The sequence below is a fragment of the Amphibalanus amphitrite genome, unplaced genomic scaffold (genome assembly GCF_019059575.1).
Source record: "Amphibalanus amphitrite isolate SeventyFive unplaced genomic scaffold, NRLGWU_Aamphi_draft 002269F_arrow, whole genome shotgun sequence".
NCBI lineage: Eukaryota > Metazoa > Arthropoda > Thecostraca > Balanomorpha > Balanidae > Amphibalanus > Amphibalanus amphitrite.
This window is the reverse complement of record NW_024883752.1, coordinates 1-24,448: the sequence shown is the minus strand read 5'-3', so window position 1 is coordinate 24,448 and position 24,448 is coordinate 1. Positions and strand designations below refer to the sequence as shown.

Below are 24,448 nucleotides of genomic sequence, written 5' to 3'. Positions count from 1 at the left end.
CGCGAAGCTCTAGCTCGATCAGGGGCCAAACGGCAAGGGGGGGTCCAACCGACCCCCCCCCCCCCCTACACATTAGAAGCTGGCAAACGCCGCACACATGCGAGGGTTAATCACTACGAAACCAAGCGAAGTATGTGTTTGACGAACAATGTACCATCGATGGTTTTCAATAACTTACCAATTTACTCGATTTCACAACACATTTCTTGAAATGGCTGTGAACGGTGAAAATCCGACCTTTGTTTGACCTGACCTGTGACGTCATCGGTAGGTAGTTCCCGGGTGGGGCTATCGAACGCCGTTTGAATTTTGAAAATCGGCCGGTAAATTTCCGAGATCTTAGGGGGGGTGCCTGAAACGCCCCCCCCCCTACGGGTGGTAGGGTCCGCCGATAGCCCTTCGGGGCGCGGGTTAATTCAGTATACGCTCGCTCGCTGCGCTCGCTCGCTCGTAACGACATATCATGTATTGAGACACATGACATACCATGACAAAAACTCAAAAATCATCCTAGGAATGACATAAAAATGCCTATGTAGTTTTATGACATCTTACCAACCACAGATTTTGTATGAAGTTATTTTTTACATAGGTTTATCTTCAGGTTCCAAAGTTATGGTCAGTTTCTCGTTTTTCTACTGAAGTTTTTCTTCAGCGCCACCTGTCGGCCCACCCGGCATACTCAGTCCATTCTCATATCTGTGGATGCTTAGACAAAGTCTTTGTTTTTATTGTTTGCATGTTCCATTACGATAGCACCAATCGACCTTCTGTTTCGCTCTTGTACTACACCATGCTAAGCCAGGCAGCTCACTTCATCATTCACAACATCTCTCCTAAACACATTGTTCACTTTTGACTTTGGTGATCTTTTTTGATCACACCTTCTCACCATGGCCAGACGGAAAATGTAAAGAAACACAACGACACCGTACATGGACTGGACAGAGAGAAAGAAATTCCACAAAAATATAGATCATTTGATACCTAATTACATGTGCCAACAGCTTGTCGATGCACAAGATACGATGCATTCATTCAACATTGAATATTTCCTGCGTAACATCGCATCGCATATTTCACACATTCACATCTACACCGCTGCATACACACATAAGCAATTTTCATTGATGTAACGGACAGCTGATCCTGCACTGATATTACCACCTACAGAAAATACCGGTAAACAGCATCGTAATTCGCAAGTCAGCCATCTAGCCTGTTTCATTGGCAGAACTATCAGCACGACAGCACTCTTTTACACGGCCCAATGACCTAGGCACCCTTAACCCGGCAGTTGCTGGGGTATTTCGCCACCCACCGTTTGCTGGGGGGGGGGGGGCGTTAAACGCCCCCAGCCGATAACTCGAGAACCAATAGGCGCAGCGAAACGCACGAGGCGGCAAACGAAAGAACGCGACGAGACGCTTCAGATGAGTACTTTAAAGTTGAATTTTGAGGTCACAGGTCGGGTCAAGGTCAGGTCAAACACCTGAAATCGGGCTTTCAGTAGCATGGACATCAGGACTTCGCAATGGGCGCCTCTCGTCATAAACTCTGTCAAAACGGTGCACAATCCATCATATAAGGCCTACAAGAGTGTCACCTCCATGTAGGGGTCAGTCAAGCATAGGTCAGGGTCAAGGTCAGGTCAACCGGGTAGGCACATATCCCCGAAAATCAAAACTGATATTCGCAGCCTGTGACACATGTTTTATAGGTAATTTGGGGCGTAAAACACGATGGTGACATTCATTTTATCATATGTGTACGTGTTTGGCTCAAAAAGTTCAATTTAAGAAATGCATGTATCATGGTCGTGAAGTAGTCACGAAAAATTGCCAAGATTCAGTTCAAGATTATGGAAAATGCGGAACGATAATCAATAATCGAAGATAGCCATTTGATTGATCATGGTATTGGCAGTCTAATGGCGTTTACGGCATGTCTGTATGTCTATTCTGTGATTTTATATGATTTTTTGAACATATGCCGTTTTTGGTCGAAAACTCAGAAATCATGACGTCACTAAAACCTCGATATCTCAAAAATTTTCCGACCGATTTTTTTGAAACTTTGTCACAATAAACTTCAATCAATTCCCTACAGGTACCCAAAATTTGGCGCGCCTGCGGCGCGCCGTTTTTATGCTATGGCCCGGCGAAAAAAGTGGGGGCGTTTAACGCCCCCCCAGCAACTCGCGGGTTAAAAAGGGGGTAAAACGTTGTCTTTGCTTACAGCGGGTACGACACCGTCTGCTGAACTTCCTTCAGCAATCTGATGTGACGACAAATGGACGGACGGTGGTTCCATGGCTGATCAGATTCTGCTCGCCGTGTTTTGAGCACTACGGTGACTCAACTCAGCTCAACTGTTATCTGACTCTGAGCCAGATGGCAGCACTTCGTCCCGTGGAACAGCTCGTCTGATTCGGTGGCGGTGTTTTGACGAAAAGTAGTGTCAGATGTGTCATGTAGCTCCTCTCGGTATAGGCTGGCTCATAAGTTCGATGTTTTGGTTGAGTTGAGTGTCTGCTGTGGACATGATGTCCCCATGCTCGGAGTCTCTTTCGGCCTGTGACTACGGGACTGCCATCTCATCGACACTTTAGGCTGTCCTTAGATAAGTCTTTTAGACCCGGCGTGTGGCAAGCTAAAGAGACGACACCTAAGAGTTGACATATTAGGTCAGGTAACAGGTGACACATTAGGTCGGGTGACAAGTGACACATTAGGTCAGGTGACAGCTGACACATTCAGTCAGGTGACACATAATGTAGATGACACATCATCCTGTACGAACAGCATTACTTTGACAGTCAGTCAGTTCGTGTTCTCCTGAATAAGCCATCATGTGAGTACGATTCGCTCACTGAGGGAGCAACGCATCAGCTCCTAGGTCATGTGTGTCTGTTATATCACCACATATTTGGTATAGCATCATCTCACACGGTCGAACTGACCGGTATCACCACTCAGTCTTTTCTCTTTTCTGAACTTTTTGTCATCAGTTCAGCTGCATAGCTGACATTTCAGTCCAGATACAGCTGATTATCCCCGCAGCAGTTCAGAAACAGCTGATTGTCCGCGCAGCAGTTCAGAAACAGCTGATTGTCCGCGCAGCAGTTCAGAGACAGCTGATTGCCCACGCAGCAGTTCGCCCGGACTGTCTGAGCGGCAGTTCAGTTCGACACAGGTTCACAGCGCGTCCGCACGTTCCCAGGCTCGCTCAGGGGTGCTGCTTGACTTCCAGAAGCTGTGGGTGGTTTTCGACGATGTTGAGCAGGATGCCGTCGATGTAGGCTCGCAGCTGCTTGTTGACCTCTTGCTGCTCCAGAAGGGACTTCTTCAGCTGGCGAAAGAGGGACGCAAATAAGAAATTCCATCCAGGTGAGAAAAGGGGAGGGAAGGCCAGAATGGTCTAATGAGACCGTTTGTACGTATAGTCACAGGATCGGCAAGCCAAACGTCTCCATCTGAAATGTACCCACCCATTGCCAATTTTAAGTCACCTGAAATTAGAACAGTAACACAAATGCCAACGGAAGTTATATGAAATTACACTGGATGAAGAAGGCTAATGAGGGAAATATAACGACGCTGATTCACAATGCAGCGGCATGAAGGACCAAGATATTGCCGGCCAATTAGAACACAACTCATGTGCCTTCACGGCATCCCCCTGCCGAATATCATTACGTTGACTTTGAGCTGAAATGCAGCGAAGTGCCTGTCTTGAAATTACTACTTCATCTCGATTTCACAAGCACCGGACATAGTTATTCATCAAATATCGACGTCCGACACGCTCAAAGGCTGAAACGTGGACTTTCCTCTAACAATGCATAATTAATGAGACTTTTAGGAGGCACAAACAAACTGAATGCGTAAAAATAAAGACACAAGCAACTACTGAGAAAAAAAATAAGCAGCCCAAGTTAGTAACAAAAGAGCCAAGTCCAAGCTGATAAATGATGGGTAAAAGTAACTAGCATCTTTCTTTTACTCAACAGAGAATGAGATACCAGTGAAATGCATCAGTGAAGCGTCTTATATACGCAGGGACTTATGTTATATATCAGTGATACATAGCCTGTAACCGTGTATGTGCATTGTATTCGTGCATGTTGCCGTGATCAATGTCCTTGTTACTACGCTTATGCTTATTGCTGTCCAATTTCAAGAGCGCCGGGCCGTTAGACGTAAAGCCATGCGTTTATCATTGTTTCATGTATAGACATGTGCTCTCAAAGCGGGCAAAGGATTACAAACGAAAACTAAAATTCATTTTAAGGTATGTTCTCATGCCTATGTGATTTTGCGTGATACCATTTCTAGGATATATGAGAGAATGGGGGCAACGTTCCAAGCGCATCCTGTTAGTTGTCAACCATCAAAATACAAGGAAAACGTAGAATATCTAAAATGAATTCATTTTAGTAAGCATCCGCTGCGTAGATTAGTAGTAATTCATGTATACCCATTGCAATCGATTAGATCCTCTCACCTTATCTAACGCATCACCAGCATCCACCTTAAAAGAAATGTAACCATTATTTATTATCACAGAAGTAGGGAAATGCTAACTAAGAGATACAAGCCGCAAGTCAGTTTATAGGCAGAGCCAGTACGCCCAATACGCCAAGAAAGACGTATTCATTGGATAATATGTGATCGATGCCAATTTAAACACATCATGTAAGCCGAACCGGCACAAGACCTGATGTTTTTATTTATTTAATGTTCGGGTGCCCACAGTAAATGTCATTTTAGCTTTTATTTAGCTGCAGAATGGAATGCAATCAAAGAGCGTGCCAGTACTTTGCATAAGGGCATGACATCTCGTTTTAGCATGTCGTGTGTGCTAGTGTCATTCAGCAATCGTTGTGTCTGTGTCTATACGTGAAACATTGTGGGGTGCGGAAAATAGAAGCAACTAAAATTTACAAAGCAAATAAAAATTGAAACATATTACAGTAAGCAATATTTCGTCATGACAACAATCACGACAAATACTCTCTCATAATTCGCCTATTCACTATAGCATACTTTCCCGAATCAGTTTTCTATCCCACTGACAATTTTCCAGCTATCCTGTCCCTTCTTTTATCGCACCGTCCCGTCCCGTCCCGTCCCGTCCCGTCCCGTCCCGTCCCGTCCCGTCCCGTCCCGTCCCGTCCCGTCCCGTCCCGTCCCGTCCCGTCCCGTCCCGTCCCGTCCCGTCCCGTCCCGTCCCGTCCCGTCCCGTCTCCGTCCCGTCTCCGTCCCGTCCCGTCCCGTCCCGTCTCCGTCCCGTGTTCGTCTCCGTCCCCGTCCCGTCCTGTCCCGTCCCGTCTCTCCCGTCTCCGCGCCGTGCCGTTATCGCACCTGCTCGCCAGAGAGGTCCTCCAGCTCCAGCGCCAGACTCTTGGGTCCCGACTCCAGCAGCTGTCGGCCCTCCTGGAGTCCGCTGGAGAGTAGCTGCGCCTGCAGCTCGTCGTGACTCTCCTGCAGCTCTGCAGGGGAGGGGAGGGCGGTTAGAGGCGGGGCGACCGGGTACATCCCCTTTCATCTACCGACTTTTCTTATCGTGGAGCTTGTCCGGTGTTCCTGTTGATATCGACTAGTAATTAATGGGGAATGTCCTTCTGAGGGCTATGAAGGGGAGGAAGAAATTAAAACAATTTGAAATATGCTCAATTTAGATGAAATGTTCATTAAAATTATCGAAGATTATGCAGGCCTCTGGGCCAGACTTTTGCAATGATGGTTAGTCGATAGATAGGCGTCCTTGTTATTTCATGAGGGTAGTGTGTCGACTGTCGATATACATCGAGATATGTGTTAATAGATTTTGAGAGTACTGCATTTAGCAGTGTGGCCAGCGTCCCCCTGAGGCAGAGTTCCATTCCACCGACCTCTGTTCTGCTGTCGGAGCTGCCTCAGCTCTGCCTCCAGCTCCGTCTGCCTCAGTCGCATCAGACCTGCCTCGTCCGACTCGGTCTTCAGACGCAGACTGGCCTGCTGGCGCGTGTCGGCCAGCTCACTGGACAGCTCAGACATCATCTGACCGGTCAGAGGGCATACGTCAGAGGTCATGGAACAGAGGTCAGTTGTCACAGGTCACAGATCACATGTCAGATGCCCGAGGACAGATATTATTTTTTTCGGAAGTGACGGTATAAAGGCATGATGTCACGCTACAGTACAGGTGGTGGAAGGTCAGACCTTCACTGGCGGTCTTGGAGGATGCTATGCCATGACATAATATGCTATGTTGTGTTGTCTGACACAAACCTCCAACACTTCACTACAACTCTCGTGCTCTGCCGTTCCGCCACCGATATCTGTCCGCGCCTCCTTTTGTCCCCGTTGTATGGGCTACGAGCGTTGTCCGCTGCGATGCTTTACGCTTCATCTATTGTATCCTACAATTTTGTACGCTTTGATATGGAGTCTTTGTCATGTTACCTGAGACTGGGCGGCTCGCTCCTGCTCCAGCTGCTCGCGGCCGCGCCGCTCCAGCTCGACGGCGCTCCTGCTCTCCTGGCGCGCCGTCTCCAGGCTGGCAGTCAGCTGAGCCAGCCGCTCCTCCTGGGAGGCACGCTCTGCGCACACCGACTCGAGCTGCTGGCGAGCGCGAGCCGCCTCTGTCTCCGCGAACCGGACCTCCTTCTCCAGACTCTGCAGTCTGAGGGGGAGAGAGGGAGGAGTCATACAGACTGCAGTCTGCTGGGAGAGAGGCGAGTGATTATCAGACTCTGCAGTCTGTGAGGAGAGATATAGGGAGTGTCGTTAGACTGAAGTCTGCGACGAAAGAGGGGATTTAGAAGCACTACTCACAGTCTGTGGTCTTTTATGTGAGGGAGGTTGCTATAAACTGCACTTTTCAAGGGGAATAGAAAGAGATAAGTAATATAGGCTGCAGTTTGTGTAGAGGTGATAAAATCGAGGATAGCTCCGAATTATGAGTGGAGACTGGAGTAAGTTACGACTGCTGTAATGTTGTGATGCCAGGTGATTCGCATCCTGTGTAGAACCCTGACGCCCGGTGCTGACTCACCTGGCTCAGTGCCGGGTAAGGGCTCACCTGATGCTCTGGTTCTCCAGCTCCAGCGTCTTCTCCCGCTCCAGGCGCTGGATTAGCTCCTTGTGTCTCCTTTTCTCCGCATCCAGCTGCTCCGCTGAGCGCAGCTCCACCTCACGGAGCTGAAACAGAGTCACCGAGTTACAGCACGGAGCTGAAACAGAGTCATGGAGCTACAGCACGGAGATGAAACAGAGTCATGGAGCTACAGCACGGAGCTGAAACAAAGTCACGGAGTTAGATCACCGAGCTGAAATAGAGTGCTAGCGTAATGTAGCTAGATCACGGAGCTAAAACAAAGCAACGGAGTTAGATCACGGAGCTGAAACAAAGTCAAGGAGTTAGATCACAGAGCTAAAACAAAGTCACGGAGTCACCACGGAGCTGAAACACAGACTCAGTCACGGAGTTTGACCACACATCTGAAAACAGATTCGAATCTAGCGCAGTCAAAACGATTCAAGAGCATCAAACTCAGGGACCTAAAACGGAGATTCAAAGCTCACGGAGATGAAAGAGTGTTCCATTGCTCACAAAATCTATTTAAAACAAAAAAAAAAAAAACATTTCACAGCTTATGTACATCTTGCGTTTCGAGTGCGACCAGATAAAGCTTCACGATGTTTTTGTTGTTGTTGTTGTAATAACACGTGTACAAGTAATCGTGAATTAAAAACAAATTACAAACCGGGCCAACCTCAGAATTGTAAATTTGTTTCGACTAATTCCTCAAGTTGTGGAGGCGTTTGAGTCCCTACAACTGACCTGTTCCTCGAGCATGATGAGGCGCGCCTGCAGAGCGGCGTTCTCCTCTTTGCTGCGCGTGTAGCGGTCATCGTTGTTGTTCTGGTTCTCCGCCAGCACGGTGACTTGTCGCTCCAGCACGTGTACCTGAAGACCGAGGCCAGGTTAGGTCAGGTCAGGTGGAGTACACAGAAGTGCACGGGTGCCTGACATAATGGGGGAAGGTCAGGCTGATTGGATTACCTAAGATAGTTACTTATACCAAAACAGTCGAAATAGAACGGTCACATGCCGTACGCCCAAGGGAAATAAAGTTCTCACATTTCGTAATCGAACACGCCTTCAGTAAGATTGATTCTCCAGGGAATTAACCGAAAAAAAGCAAGGTCAGAGCCATATAGGCCAGTATTTGACGATTTTATTCGTATAACTGGCTATGCAAGCCCGTTGGTGTTATTCAAATAAGCCAAACTAAACACAATTAAGCATTCATTTCATTAAACAAGTAGTTTTGATTGTGAGCTCCGATTCTATTGTCATGACTCCGAGGTTATTATTGGAGCATTCAGCACCAGGCGTTGTTTTTGGCCACGGTATAAGACATCTCCGGGTACCAACGAGTCAATCTAGCGCGACTCAGAGCCCTTGAGACACGTTTTTTTAAAATAACAAAACAGGCTTATAAGTCGATTCAAACGGACCAGGTCGATGGGTTTATGAATGAATCATAAACATAACGAAATATCGTGGAAAGAAATCATATCGAGCCTTGCGCTTTAGAGCGTTTTGAGTTCGTTGACTGTATTTTGCAACACAAAACAGCCCCGTGGGTAAGGGCAACCAGTGCACGGGATCATGGATCACATTACACCACCTGCCTCTGCCTCCCACGTGCCTCTGGTTATCACCACTTGTTTCACACGCTCAGAGCTACCCGAGAACGTGGCCCACGTGTGTTCAGCGTTCACGCGGAGGTCAGTGTGTGACAGATGAACGACCAGCTGTCCTGTCAAACGAGACTGCTTCAAACAGCCTGTGAGATAGAACGTATAAACATTAGACACGCAGCGGCGTCATCCCAAGTGGTCAAAAGAGAAGCTTGAAATGTAAATATGTTCCCCGTATTTTGGCATGTTGTACTTTCTCTGTTCGTAAGTTCAGTTGTGATTGTGTCTGTTGTTGTAGTTGTTTATGTTGTCGTTGGCTCTCATAACTAGAGTTCTGCACGGCTGCAATTTTCCACAGCCTAGCCGCCCCGCAGCCGTGGCTCCACAGCCACAGCCGCCCACAGCCGTGGCAAACTGTGGGCAGCCAGCCGTCAGCCGGCCGTTGATACTTTCAATGAAATGCAACCAAATAGTATATACTAAGTTGTTTTTAGTTGAAACATATAGCCAAAGGCACATTGCAATGGGCTATAGATTCTCAAGCTCATGAAGCATCATAGGTTAAGTGGTTGTGTATCTGGCTTTAGGCCGAAGGCCTGAAGCCTGATGCGCAATGCATGCCTACACAAGCCCTTGCAAGTTGTTAAGAAAGATGGGTAGGTAGGTACCTACATCAACAGAAAACATAAACAACAAACCAGAATAGAAGCACTAGCAGTGTAGACATCTAATGCCAAATCCTGAAGCATGGTTGTGGGACAGAACAACAGACCCTGATGCTTTTCATTATCAATGTTAGGTATGGAAAATGAAACTGAAGTTGATGGACTGTCAAACAGTGATTGTCTAAGTCAAAACTCTTGCTTCTTTCTTACCTTGCATATTTTCTGGGGTGTGATATGCCAGGCTTGAAGCAGCCTTCCGAGCAAGTCTCAAACTAATTTGATATGCAAGGCATCAAAACACTAGTGAGCATCCAAGAAAGAAAAACATTCATCTAGTTTGATTTTTCCAAATAATGATCTTCGCTCAAATCCCCAAGGACGTGCGAGCCACAATTACCTGTTTCAATCAAAAATTTTACTTGAGTTTTTAATGACGTCAATAGAAAGGAAGTGGCAATAAATTGTTTTGTTTCACTATAAACAGCCATAAAAATTATAATTTTTTAAATAATAACGCTATGCAGTTAAAAACTTGCTCTAAAACAAAGATCAAGTATCAAATTTTTACATTTCTAGAAGAAGACGTCATTTTGTTAGTAAAGTCAACAGCTCGCGTAAGAAATATTGTGTTCAGGGTTTTCACCGTCATGTGAATTACGTGTTCAGGGTTTTCACCATCATGTGAATTAACCGTAAGTAAGGTTCATGCTCACTTATAATCTAATTCCATTGGCTTCATTGATCGGCATTTTCTGTTAGCGGTCACTCACACACCAGTTAGAACATAAAGCGCCAGTTTTATATTTTGTAATTGGACTTGCCGAAAATCCAGAAATTCATCTAAGAGGTATTTTAGATAATATTTTATGAAGCCTTTACCTGCCTTTACCTAGGCATGATTTCTTTTTCTATTACCTGAAAGAATTATTGAACGCTCGTCTTCAATAGCTGTAAGGTGCTCTCCTAATGACCAGGTGAGATTGATTTGAGAGGGATGTGACAATGCAACATGTTGCATTTTCTGAAACTGTCAAGCTCTTGATAATGAAGGAACAATTGGTACCTATTATTAGTATTCTGTACCAGAGTGCAAACTCCCCTACAGCAAATGGTAAAACCATTACAGGTTCTCAAAGGCTTCACCACTTTCAATGTTGCTGGGCATCCTTTGCATGATTTTTACAGGCTATACTGCTTATCAGAATGTAAGATTAAGGATTTAAAATTTTATATTTGAGTACTTAAGATTGAGCTTGAAATCTCACAGCCGTGGCCACAGCCGTAGCCGTGTTCTTGGAGATATTTGCAGCCGCCCCGGCCCACAGCCGTGGGGCTGCAGCCAGCCGCGGCTGCAGCCGGCCGGTGCAGACCTCTACTCATAACGTCACCAATTTTCCCTTTCCCTAAACATCGCAATTTCGGAGCATTTGCAGCAAATCGATCAAGAACACGGCGAAAGCTAGGATTCAAGCGTTTTTCCTGCGTGGGTAGACTGCACCGGACAGCCTCGCTGCCCTACGGGATGGCCTACCCCAAGGTTTTCGGCAAGCGATGGCTCTAATCGTCAATAGCCGTTGGAACTGCCGACATCGCTTGAACATAACCCAGCCCATCATACCGATATAAGCAAAGGCAGAAGTCGCATTTGATAATGTGAGACAAAGCAACAGCGCCGAAAACTTATTACATATATTGATAAGAGTGGAAAAATTCAGAGATTTGGCTCAGCTCTCGCTAACCAGCCAATATATCAGATAAAACAAACACCTGCACCGCGACATCACAGGTCAGTGACATCACCCTTCAGTTGGATGCAGGTCACGTCAACCGGGCTGAGCTGCCGCTCTGCAGCATCGCCATGTGCAGAGTTGTTATTTGGGGACGCAGGGGAGCGGCCATCACTCCAAGCACCACTCGCACACCGCCCGGGTTCTGTGAGCTGGCTAACGCCAGCCTGGTAGGCACGACGGGGACCTTGGAGCTAGACCGTTGTCAAACCCTGGACAAATAACCACCGATAAGAAAATGTAATGGTATTAGCAGGATTTATCTGTTTGGCGCTGTGATCATGTCTGATATGTGTGAAATATTTATTGTGCAGCGTTTTGAAAAAGTTGGCAGTTTATGTCAAATGCGTGGTCTAACACTCGCAAGTCGCATGTCTCTCAGTCCTCCGACGCTGCCTATTGAGTTATAGGACAAACGAAAACCCACATGATCTTCACATACCATGACCGACTAGTGTGTGTGACCAATGGGCATAATATGATATATTTGCTACAACTGCCTTCTCAGGTGCATAGCTAAATGTTGCATGCATATGTATTGCATTGCTATTTTTAATTCGAGTCAAGTCGAAAGCCTTCTTTTCTCGTCGCTCAGCTGGCGACGACAACCACTCACCTTCTCCATTGTATCCAGGTGCCACGAGAAGACGTCTCCCTCGCCCACTCCTGCTCCCAGGAAGCTGCACTGCCCCTCCCACCACTCCCACTCGAGATCCGGCTCTTCGGCCTTCCCTTCACCACCCTCAGCGAGCTCGTAACCCCCCTCCGCAGTCCGGCACAGCTTCGGCGTCCTCATCGCCCGCAGGAAGGACTTGAGGTGAGGTGACACTGGCGGCGATCGTCTGGCGCGAGTCACCGGCGCCGTGTCCAGCTCGAGGTCAGAGACGGAGCGGACGTCACCCACCGAGGAGACCAGGTCATCTTCCAGGCCCGAGTCCAGGTCAGGGTGGTCGACCGAGCTGCATGAGCGGGCCATCCTGGAGAGGGTGTGAGCTGCTGGTTCAGTCAAGTGATTGACTTTCGGTGAGCTTGGTGGTTAGGTGACGTCCTCAGATTGAGATTCCACTCTAATATTCCAGGTCAAAACTCTGGCTGAGATAAACTAGGCCTAGATCACTGTGTTCGATTACAGGCTTCCAGCATTCAGACTTCACTGCGTGGTTCTCAACAGCTTTCCTCCAGTTGCTCACTTCGGCAGCTCACAATTCACCGGTATCTCACCGCACTTATCACAACTCAGCCTCTCAGCACGTCTGCTGACAACTCCTTCACCTCACCACTGCTCAGCGCCCCTCTGTTCACCTCCCGAGTGCCAGAGATCAGACTCCTCTCGGCTCGCTCCGCACTCCTCTCGGCTCGCTCCGCGCCCCTCTCGGCTCGCTCCGCGCCCCGTCCCTGTGCGGCGCGCACTGTCGACGTCTCAGCCACGTGCCTGGCGGCGCTGGCGCTGTCGACAGTCGCGGCGAGGGCGACGCCGGCGACGAGTGAGTCACTCTTGGCCAGTTGGCCACCCGCGGAAGGCGCCAGAGATGGACGTTGGAGTTTCTGCGCGGAGGTCTGCGCTTCTGCAAAATGTGGCCCGTGAAGGCCGGCGCTGGTGGTTGAGTGAACTGGAAGGCGACTGGTGCTTGATTACACCAGCTGGCGACTAATGAGTGATGGTTGATGATTAGCTGGCGACTGATGACTGATGAAATTTCTCGACGACTGTTCAATGGCACGTGGGCGAAGAAAACAGATGAGCCACTTGTTGATCAGATGTATCGATCAGTCTCTCAAGTCTCCAGTCACCGTCAAGTCGATACCACACAGAATCTCGCCACTATAACTGGTTCAGCTCGGTATCTCGTGCTTCAATAACTTTAGCGAGCACCATCGTCTTCACCACTGTCGCCTTCTATTCAACGAGCCATGGAAGAGGTGCCAGCGCCTGACGAGCCTGCGATGAACCGGAGCTGAGACCAACCGACAAACAGACCCCACCCGACCCGCGCCGTGGCCCGCCCTCGGTCTAATATTTAGCCGACGATCGCGTGAGGTCACAGCAGGAGGGGAGCCAACTCGACGCGGCACGCTGCCAGCCAAAGGAAACGGCGGAGTTCCCGCTTAGTTCCCCCTTCCGGTAACGTGGCCAGGTCCAATTCGAAAATTGGTCATCAGGTGAGGGCAGAACTGATACAGGGGTAATAAGGTAGGAGCTCTATTAGAGCAATGGTAGAAAGCTGCCAACAGATGACTGATGCACTGAGGCAGGATTACGGGAGAAATGTGCCAATTTTTTGGCAAGCGCTGCGCGGCACGGAAAGCTGGCGCAGATTTCCAGAATGTTGGCAGCTGAGATAGCCTATCGCTCGACTGTCGAGGCCTGGGCCGCTTGACTTCATTTGGGGTTTATGAATTGTTTTCAGAGCGCGCTTTGCCAAAGATCTACCACAGTAATTATATCAAGCCAGTTGCATGCCTACTCAGTTTTTTCCTAATGAGGATTTATTGCTTTATTTAATTGTGCAGTTCGCTAAAAGACGACACGTTTTGAATAGTTTTTTTTTTCCCGAGACTAATCCTCATACAGGAGCAAGGGATAAGCCTGGATCACATTTTAATTAATAGCACAATGTGCTTTTGTTACAAACTGCATTCAATTTTACGACAGTGATTGAGATCATTGGCAAAATCTAGGTAATCAGTTTGAGCAATTTTTCAGCTGTAGACACAGATAAATGCTGGGATCCGTCGTCTAACGTCTCAGGGCCAATGGGTGAGATTTGTCTTGAATGAATGATATCTTGCAATTAAACGTGTATTACAATAGAAGGTTAACGTGCGATGTAGGAAATGGTCGCCCTTCAAGTTTATCCTGCATTCCTGCCATCTCAAACTTCGCGGCTTTGCTTTCTGTATCGGATTTGCGCGTCAACAAAAGGCCATTAGTGTGCCTGGGAAGGTAATTCGAGAATTGGAGATGGTGGAGAATTGTCGGCAAGGCCCTGCTTTACGCCCCCTCCCCCCCCCCCTCCTCAGAGGTGCAGAGGAGCAAATAAATTTGAGACATGGCCCGCACGGTATAACATTGCCAAACAAACCTCCAGGGGAAATCTAGCGGGGAGTTTGAAGGGGAGCGGCAGATGAGATTATCGGGCAGGCTGGGGAGTGTCAGAAATGATCGAGCATATCGATACCACAGCGAGAGGGGGACAGAGTTATTGCTTACGAACAAAGACGTCTGTTTGATTGGATTTTCACTCACCACTCATAAATTTTTGCGTGAGATTCAATAGCTTCAGTATACTTGAACTAGAAAGCAGAATTGATATAAAATAACTGCAAGCAGAAACTCGGAGTGTTGCAGTTCTAAGCTATAGCACAGTCTTCAGCCGGGACTGGCGAGGCACTTTAGCCACCGACGTAAACACAGAGCCTGTCAGACCACATTTTCGTCGGCAGAATCTTTCGGTGATGTGTGCGAAGGGATAAGATCGTGGCCGAATTGGGGCCGGCTTTACTACATTGAGGTCAACCAATCACACTGCAAAGTACATACCGAGAAACGGGCAGCATGCAGACGCCTGGGGCAGGGGTCAAATTCCAGCCAGCAGCGGCCCTGGTATATGAGAGCTGACTGGTACGGATCACAACGAAAAAAGGGGTGTTTAGCAAAATGGGGCCTGGAGGTGAAAATATATCTACGTCCTACGTGGATGTGTCCTTTTCACGGTCATAGCACATATTTCGTAAGCCTTCTTGAACAGCAGAGATAAATAAGCAACACAAAATGATCAACGAATTGGCGTAACGCTACTGTCAATTTACGCATCTGTATTGCAAAATACTCTGCTCAATATGAAGAGTGATCGAAAGCATCCCCCCTGCGGAGGGATCTCCGTTGCTGCCAGCGACCCCGGCCACGCCCTTTGGCGTTACCTGGACCGGGTCGACCCTGGGCCTCACTGCCCACCCCCGCGGTCTCACTGGCTGCCAGGTCCCCCACTATAGGGGGGGGGGGGGGGGGGACTGGGCGCCGCCCAGCTCCAGCCTATGTTTACCGGATCCGTTAAACAGATCCAGCCGACGACAGAGAATGTTTGGGATTAAAGATACGGAGAAGGCGGCTCCGCAGCCCGAAATCAGGCACCGGGAGCTGGGTGCGGGGTGAGGTGTGCTCAACAGAAAATATTTAGGCGTCAGGCTGAGAAACTGTGCCAAATAAGTGAGGCCTTTTTATAAAGGATGTCCACTTTATTGTTATTTGTTTAGAGCAAGGACGAAAAAAGTCAAATGAAATGTGTTTCACTTGAGTAAATGCTTCAGTAGAGAAAATGGCGATGAATTTGGGCCTTATTCGTTTTCGGAAATTGGATAGTGCAATAAAGCAGCCTGCGCATTATCAATATGGTACAAATTGGCCAGGGTCTCATAGAATGTAAGTGATTTATTTAACGTAAATATAAATTTATTGACCAACAGGCCGACAGAGGGACATACAGGCCGACAGACAGACACACACAGACCCACACCCCGACAGATCAATGGACTGGCAGATCTACAAGCACAGACCGATAGACTGACAGATCGACAGACCTACAGACAGACCAACAGGCCGACAGACCGACAGGCCGACATCACCTTCCCCCACATTCCCCGTGCCCTCTGAGTCAGGGCTGAGCCGCCGTAGAAATAACAAACAATCGCCCCACCCCGGGTACCGTCAGCGGGTCTGACGCGCTGAGAAATGGCCGCTCGGACAGCCGCAGACTGCCGCCAGCGCTGACCTGACAACATGCAGAGGTGTCCAGATCACTGGGCCACCCCTTAGTGACGTCATCGTGACGTCATGTGGGTCAGTGGCGTGGACGGGAGTGTTAGATGGCGAATGTGAGTGCGCGCTGTGAGATGTGACGAATGGGTTTATCAGTGGTATTGGTCGGGGAAGGGACAGCGCAGCCCGAGAGAAATACTCATGATAAGTCATGGTAGCACCAAGGATAGGCACTGCCGTGGTTTGATCATAAATATCCAAACTATTTATAGGATAGGGGCTAATTTTTGTAGCATGTCAACTCAACACCCGCTGTGACCTCACAGATCGTGGCTTTCTCCCCCATCCCCCCAAAACTAATAAATACCCACTCGAGTTCTTCTCAAATACACCACTGATCACGTCACTAATCGCAAACACGCACACAAAAAAAAACACACGGTTTCACCCGCCCAAGCCCCACCTCAGGCGGCCCCACGCGGCGCCGCGGCCCACTGGTGTCCCGTCTAGCCAGGCCGCTGCTCCCGCCGGCCGCCGCCGCCTGCGGCTATTTTTACTCAGAGTCGCCAGAGGGCCCTGCAGGCCTGTCCGGCCCATGCAGCGGGTTTCTAACTTTCTGGTGAGGTGGTGATGAGGGTGCCAGATGATGGTGGTGACGATGGTGACGCTGGTGATGGTAGTGATGGTGTAGGTGGCGCTAGTGATATGATGACGATTTGGATATTGGTGACGCTGTAGACATTGGTGACGTTGTAGATATTGGTGACGTTTGTAAACATTGGTGACGCTTTGGACATTGGTGACCGTTTTCCGACATTGGTGACGGTTTGGCTTTGGTAGCCTATGGACATTGGTGACGTTGTAAGCATTTGTGACGTTTGATTTGAGCATTGGTAACGTTAGTGACCGACCGGCACCATTCATGTGGGTGATGCTGATGGTGATGACTGGTGACACTGGTGATGATTCACCGAATGACGGCGGCGGGGAGGGGGGCGGACTCAGAGAGCCGAGAGGGAACGGAGGGAGAGTGAAATTAGAGACGGAACTCGTGTTTGGTTTAGCCCGAGTGATGGGAGGCAGGATGGTAGAGGAGCGAACGGGAAGATGAGGTCACAACTGAGATCCAGATGCCACCTGCTAACGGTGGTACTGAACCCTCATTTATCCACTGTGTCAAGGGTGCCCACAAAACGGTAGTCATACATAAAGCCAAAGTAGCTAGGAGCAGCTCGCAGAGCTGTCGCTGTCAAACGGCACTCGCTCCGATCAGGACGAGGGTCACCTATACTGAGCTACCTTCAATCTAGCCATTCATATCTCTCCACAAAGCAGAGTATGTGTGCCAGTGAGATCCCTACCTTCTGGTTAAGATCGCTGACGTCATCTTCTATGGAGATATCCGAGTACATGTCCTCGCCATCGCAGTTGGAGCTGCGCCCGGACGAGTTGAAGCTGGGAGTCCGGTACACCGGGCTGACGACAGAGACATCTGGTTAACAGAGCCCCAGACGGGATGACCAGTAGTGGTATAGATGTCGCCTCGGTCGGCAAGTCAGCCGCAGCGGCGCCGTAGCATATGACAAATCATTTTGTGACCAAGCGGATGTCATAAATCACAGTAAGCTGCAATTTGCCGTACACATAAATTACCGATCTGGATAAATAGCGTAAGATATTGAAATATATGGCATGAATAGGTGCTGCATATGAGTAACAAGCTATGCTCCGTTCAAACGTCCCCTAAAAAGCTACACAAGCCAGGAGCTAGAAAAACGAAACTGATAAATAATTTATCAAACCCCATGGATTTTCCCCAGTTGAATCATCGGTGTGATCCTCCATGGATGACGTCACTTACCTGCTTATTCCTGAGGTTACCGAGTTCCGCTTAGATCTGCAACGAAAGAGAGGAACGATCAGCGCGGTGTTCATTTTACATAAGGAAAATCAGACAAATAAATTACTTATTTGTACCCACCGGCAAAATAAATCAGCCTCGGATGCATCCATTACAAATAAAAAGATCAGTTTGCGCCACGAGGAAACAATTATAAGGCCGAACTACCTACTGCCTTGGGCCGAACAACTGTGCAGATTGCAACTAAGCGGTAATCGCCACGCCATGTGTGGATCGCTCATGATTATAAAACATACATACATATATAAAATATATCAATGGTAAGGCATTATTTGCTCCAGAAAAAAAATAGCTACTCGTACCAAATGCGGCTATCGGTACGAGGAAACAGCATTCTAAAGTTGCGAATTCGACCTTTACGCTAACGACTTCAGGTGGTCTGAAAGAGTAGCCCAGCGTAGTCGAGCCGTGAAACCATGACATGTGGGATAGAACGGCATGAGGTTTGCCAGGTCACGCACTTCCGGGGGTCGTGGGTGACAAATGTTCAGGATTCCGTCATTTGTTATCCGCCAGGTGAGGGCGTTCACTCTGGCCACTTTGCTAATTACTACACAGTACGCACATTTTCCATAACTTGCTGAGCTAGGGGGGTCAGCACATATAAAAATTGCATACTTATAGAGAGAATAAATGCTGATGCATTAATGTCTTCCGCGTTTAACGTTTAAAAATAAAGTAAACTTTCCCATGGAAAAATGATAAATATTCCCCTAGCCCTAGGTATGTGTAGCATAAATTTGTTTACTTGTCCTCTCCCTACATATTTCCAAGCACTGGAGGCTTTATTCGACGCCTCGGTAAAGCAATACCATAGTGTAATAAATAACACTATGTTATTTATTACACCATGGCAATACTTTCAACACAGCCACAGCCGAGAAATCTAGTGTCAACGTGGAAAAAGATATCATTAACGGTAATCAGCTTACTCAGCCTCGCTTCGCTGAAGCGCCACCTGCAGTTGCATAACGAAATCTGGGGTTATGTAACATTATTGAATGCGCTCACAAAAATAGCATGCTCTAGTGGACTCGACTTTGTTCATAATACTCGTACTCAAACAAGGGAAAGACATCTCAGGTAAAACAGGCAACAGCTACCTGCTGCTTGGAAATAGTTGAGACTTGTTCTTCCACAGCCGAGCTTTCTAGCTCCAACTGGTGTCTTTAGACCGTTAGTGTGGCCAGTGGCAACACAACCAAAAGTAAAACAATGACGCATTAAGACCGAAACAAACCGAAGTGTGGGCGTCATCTGGCTACCAGGCGCCGATCAGGTAAGTGGAGCGGAGACACGCTCTGCTCCCATAAGAGAAGCTTCATCCTCCGAGCAGAATTCGTCATCGGTCATCAACGAATCAGAACTGGCGCGGTTAGCGGGCAGCGACAGCATGGGCACAAAAACGGACAGTGGATAGCCTTCCATAAAAAGATAGAGAACATGAAAACAAACAAACAAAAATTGTCCGGTAAGTAATCAAATCCCATATTCCTGAAGAAAGCCAAGTTAACGGTCAACAGTGTAAGCCCCGTGATAAACAGTGTAAAAACTGAAGTTCGTGTAACACAGTATCATAACTTCCCGTGATCACGCCTGTGAGTTATGCCGGCGATGCCAGGCACGTCACACACTGCTGGACCTGCCGTTCGTGTAGGCATGTGACATGTCTAGTCACGCCTGTGGGCCGTTACCTCTGTTATGGTGCGACCACAAACCTGAGCCGCCCTCAGTTCCGGCTACCCGATACTGCAGCCTGGGCTGGGTAGGAAAGAGGGGGGGCTCTCATACCCAGCCGTATTCCCACACTCCAAAGCTCACACTTTACAGTCAACGTGTGGCTCGAATTGTCACATCGCTCGGCAGTCAACCGAAGGAAGAGGGCCAATAGATCTGAACTTTGGTCGACCTACCACTTGGACCTCGACGTGAGGCAAAGAGCTTCTGACCTGGGGATTTGGAAAGGCTGACCGTTTTTTTTTTTTTTATAGTAGGCCGATGTCCTGATTCTGAAGATTTTAGTAATCACGAAGTCTCATGACCTGTCGTTGTTGTGTAGGGAAAATGTAGAGAGAGAGAGAGAGAGAGAGAGAGAGAGAGAGAGAGAGAGAGAGAGAGAGAGAGAGAGAGAGAGAGAGAGGGAGAGAGAGAGAGAGAGAGAGAGAGAGAGAGAGAGAGAGAGAGAGAGAGAGAGAGAGAGAGAGAGAGAGAGAGAGAGAGAGAGAGAGAGAGAGAGAGAGAGAGAGAGAGAGAGAGAGAGAGAGATAGAGAGAGAGGGGCAAAGAGAGGACAGGGAGAGGGAAAGAGAGACACAGAGACAGAAAGAGAGGGAGAAAAAGTGCCGTGGCTGAATGCGGCCAAACTGACACCAAATCTCATTACTCGATTCTCTGTAGTAGACGTTATGATGCCACCGCCACCGGATGCCTGACCTTGACCTCTAGTCAGAGGACGGTACCCAGACTGACCTTTTCAGACCATTCCCACACGGAACTTGTCCGTCTGTTCTGCGAGTTGGAAAGATGAGGGCGCCAGATGACGGCAGCACCACCGAGGGAAGCCGAGACATCACTGGGACACCACATTCCCTCTGGGTCTGAGTGCATTAGGACTGATTGGGGCGAACAAAGCGAACTAACTAAGCTGGTAAAGAAAAGGATAAATGCCAGGGATTTCGACATACCTATCGCTACATTTCTTGTCTGTAAGTAGGGGAGAGTGGGGCAAAGCGGCCACCCGGGGCAAAGCGGCCATCCATCGTTTTAGCCCTCCACAGCTGGCGTCAGTTCCAATTTATGATTTCCAATTATACTTCTCTTTGCGGTCGTTCGAATGAGCCAGACCGGGGTTTCAGGCCCATCGCCATTGTTCTGTGAAACACGGAAAAGCATTTCTTGCCAGGTTACCAATTATGTTTACAATTTTTAAATGTTATTTTATTCCATAACCGTTTGGAATTTTTATAAGCGTTTTTGTCCATGCATTGCGTGGTTATCGTACATGCCTTCTACCAATTTTAATGCTTTTTACCCCACTAATAGCTGAGCTGGAATATTTTTGTCTCGGACGGTATGCGCGGGGCAAAGCGGCCGGGGCAAAGTGGCCAGCCCCCAATTGGCCATAAGTTGTTTCCATCTGGATAAAAACATTATTTATATTCAAATGTGTCGTCATGCATTCATCTTAGCCACTTTTCGGTTACATGAGTTACCAAATTATGCAATTAAATGTTTTTCCAAGAAAATTCTTTCTTTGTTTAGCAATAGGTGGGAAGATAACAAAGTAAACATCCATCTTCCCTTAAACCTTGTCACCATCAAATACCCTAGTCGTGCATGAGGCAACTATTCTGTTTCTCATATCGGGACTTGAGAAGTCGCCAGTGGACGCTTTGCCTCAGGGATGGGGCAAAGTGGTCAATATGCTATAGGTTTAAAGTTTTGTCAATATCTCCCATATGTGAACGCCTTTGGAAATGAAACGCAGTTGGAATAAAAGACAATTTAATAGGGATCACATTGGTATAGAAAGAATCTTTCCAAGTTTAAAAATCAAGCGTCGGCATCGTTAGAAACGTTAGGGTGGCCGCTTTGCCCCACTCTCCCCTAGTGCTCGCAGTGCACCTCATGGGGTGCGAGACCTGCCGGGTCGCGCTGGTGTTCGCACGGCGACGTGCCAAGCTGTAATTGGGGCGAAAAACGGGCCACCTGCAATTCGTCCTCCATGGCCGCTGGTGGCCAACGCGGAACAGGCGCTGCCACACACTAAATGGCATTTATCATTGTGTTTGATAGGTAGGCATTGATTCGTTTTCCTCCTTCCTTCCCTAACAAATATCTTTTGAAATGACCAACTTGAAGTTGAAATAGCATTTTATTTGCTCAACATCTTGGGCAAATTACTTCACCTCCCATTTCAAATTGTAATTCATCAAGTGCATCATCCACTCAAAGGTCACATGCCTACACAAATGGCTGTGCCAGGAAAATGAAGTTGGAGTTTGGACTAACACTTATGCACCTCACCCTTCGCCCTCATCAAAAACAGAAAGCAAATTGAGACCCTTAATTTCTGACGCACTGCATTGCTAGCATCAGACAACAACAACAAAAAAAGTTCATTCTGCGCTGGTTCAGGATGTAAAGGAGTGCCATTTTCAGCGCGGACTGGACTGGAGCTACATACACATGAGCAAATATTCACCTCACATAGGCCAAATTGATGAAGAAGTTCTCAGAAAGGCAACGGCCGGTACAAACCGAAACTAATTTTGAGATGACACTAGAATTGACTTGAGCGCAGCGCACGCCGAACAATCAGAAGATAGTTTGTAAAAATATACTACATACATTTCTTTCAGCACCATAATAAACGAAAGTGACGTCTTCAGTTGGAACTGGCCCAGAAAAAGATGTGGAACAATTTCTAGTCTCAGCCCATTACCCCATAAAAACGGCACTTCCCATGGGAAGTTGCGTCGGTTACCGGTCAACATTGTTCACAGGCTGCTTGGACGCGCAAGCAACAGCTAAATTCTTCCTGCATCGCTTACGGCAGAACAGCCAGTCCAACACTTTCGCAATCCACTATTAATTCTGCTGTCTCCGGAATACAAAAACAAATTGTGTGACACAAAATTTGTGTGATGTCTTTATATTGAAAATGAAAATATAAAGCATCGTTTTCAATTATTTAGTAACTAAGAGCAGAACAGTATAAATGCAGTAAAAACGATCAGTCACGGTGCATATTTAACGCCGTGGGTACCTCTGAACCCTGCCTCTCAACGTCCTGGGGACTTGTTGTGTCATTGTTGCCATAGCGACAGCGTCGCAGCCGACCTGAGCCACCAGAGGGACCACCTCTGCCCTGAGGGGAGGGGCCGAGTCTATCACCAATAACGACTTCTGTGGAGCTCATCAGGATATCCTGTGTTGGCGCAGCAGTCGTTGACGACGGCCTGACACCCCCGACGGCGACAGTCAGCATCGACGTATGATGTTTCAATGGACGACTCAGTTTTGACTCTGTGTTACAATACAGCCAGCCATTCCCTTGAGGTATTTCTAATGAACTGGCGACACATTGAAATGCAAACTCAATTAGCATTTCGGAACCCCACTGCCGAAAGCTCAATATGGCTAGATCAATTCTAACATGAACCAAATCACTGTTCTCTTCTGGGCGTCGCCCATTCTGACCGGGAATGGCAAACTATGTTATGCTTAATTAGCAGCCTGAACCAATCACAGGGCAGATTGGTTAATGGCTACGTAAGTGGACATCCCAATAACACATCATTGAACACAACGCGTTGCAGGCCGAAATTCCAACTCCTTCATGGTTGGGCTCGGAACTTTTAGAACGTCCCTCGTATTATACACTCAGGACGCAATGCAAACTCAATTAGCATTTCAGAACCCCACTGCCGAAAGCTCAATATGGCTAGATCTTCTAACTCGCGCTTCCAGTTGAGACAGCGATGCACTCTGGGCAGATTAATGAGAACCTATCCATAAATCCAGGTCATCGTATCACAGAGCTCATTTACCACCAGTCCATAGCGATGAGGCCCATGGGATCACACGTAGCGTGTTGTAGGTAATTACTCCAGGGGCCCATGGTTGGCTAATACTACCACCGCCCAAATTGGTGTCCTGTTTACTGAAAAGGAAGGGCGCTATTCCAGCAGCAGCCCAGTCCAGAGAGTAGATAATGTCGCACCATCATTTGTCGTCAACCTAACCTAACTTAAGAGTAGATAATGTCGCAGCATCATTTGTCGTTCTCTGCTGGACAAGGGTCGCACGTAGGTCGGACGTCCATGGAACCGCTATAAAACATAGACGGGAAATGGGTCTCAGTCAGTTGATAGGGCGACCTCCATTATGTGACGACCCGTAACCTCTCTGAACTCGAGGAGATGACCTCTGACCTCCAGGGAGCCCGAAGCTCATGTTGAAACCATGACTCGTGAAGTCGTGTCGCCCGCATGCATCAGATCGGATGATATGAGCCGAGCTGGGTTCTTGTTTCCGAGCTAAGCAGGAGACTCGAAGGCGAATTGATAAATCCTAGATAAGACCCGACCTACTCATGGTGAGAAGAGCCTTTACGAGTATAGATTTCACTAAAAATGCAGCTGGCGTAGGTACAAACATCACCTCCATGACAAGAATAGCACAGCAAACAAAACCCATTACCGTTTTGATTTCAATAACGCTACCAAAGCTACAGACAAAGATGTTTGAAGCGCCCGCATCCCAATCAGGCCGCAGGTGATTGGTAATGCTCAGCGTAGTACTAAGGCAACGTTGGTTCTCGGTTCATCAGGATGTGATAATGGATTCCTCTAACTCTCACGGTCGGTAGGTCCGCTTGGCCCGCGGTGAGACTCGCAGAGAACTCGGTCGCTCGTTCCTTTTTGCTGCATAAGTTTTCTAATCAAATGGTTAATCACGGATGTAAGACGTTTCGTGATTCCTGGACTGGGACAGGTGTAAATTAAACTTACTGATGGAGCATGGTAATACACTTTAATTAATATTGGGTGTTTATAATTATATGCATCCTGTGCCAGTCCACTGCAGTCCGATTCGATCCGACCCGACTTTTGGTCTGAC

General features: G+C 47.9%; 1 protein-coding gene across 3 annotated transcripts; it reads right to left on the bottom strand.

Annotated features, from left to right (window-relative positions):
- Positions 1-714: 714 nt before the first annotated feature.
- On the bottom strand, positions 715-17,799 carry LOC122376733 (rab11 family-interacting protein 4-like). 3 transcript variants are annotated; one of them, XM_043356668.1, is made up of 9 exons: positions 16,368-16,388; positions 11,765-13,087; positions 7,831-7,956; positions 7,069-7,187; positions 6,450-6,669; positions 5,897-6,044; positions 5,367-5,494; positions 4,507-4,533; positions 715-3,351 (listed from the first exon to the last, which is right to left on the bottom strand). In XM_043356668.1, exons 2-9 carry the CDS (start codon positions 12,122-12,124, stop codon positions 3,229-3,231), a joined length of 1,251 nt encoding a protein of 416 aa, XP_043212603.1. In that variant the 5' UTR covers positions 12,125-13,087; positions 16,368-16,388; the 3' UTR covers positions 715-3,228. The 3 variants fall into 3 exon arrangements, with proteins under 3 accessions (XP_043212603.1, XP_043212605.1, XP_043212604.1); XM_043356670.1 differs by lacking the exons at positions 4,507-4,533; positions 11,765-13,087; positions 16,368-16,388 and adding exons at positions 17,266-17,380; positions 17,766-17,799; XM_043356669.1 differs by lacking the exons at positions 4,507-4,533; positions 16,368-16,388.
- Between the last annotated feature and the right edge of the window lie 6,649 nt (positions 17,800-24,448).

Excerpts from the sequence above, each read along its gene's own strand:
- LOC122376733 (XM_043356668.1), bottom strand. The coding sequence starts at position 12,124 with ATGGCCCGCTCATGCAGCTCGGTCGACCACCCTGACCTGGACTCGGGC. Across the intron at positions 5,495-5,896 it reads GCTCCGACAGCAGAACAGAG|AGCTGCAGGAGAGTCACGAC; the intron begins GTCGGTGGAATG and ends CCTCCCCTGCAG. Across the intron at positions 4,534-5,366 it reads AGGACCTCTCTGGCGAGCAG|GTGGATGCTGGTGATGCGTT; the intron begins GTGCGATAACGG and ends ATTTCTTTTAAG.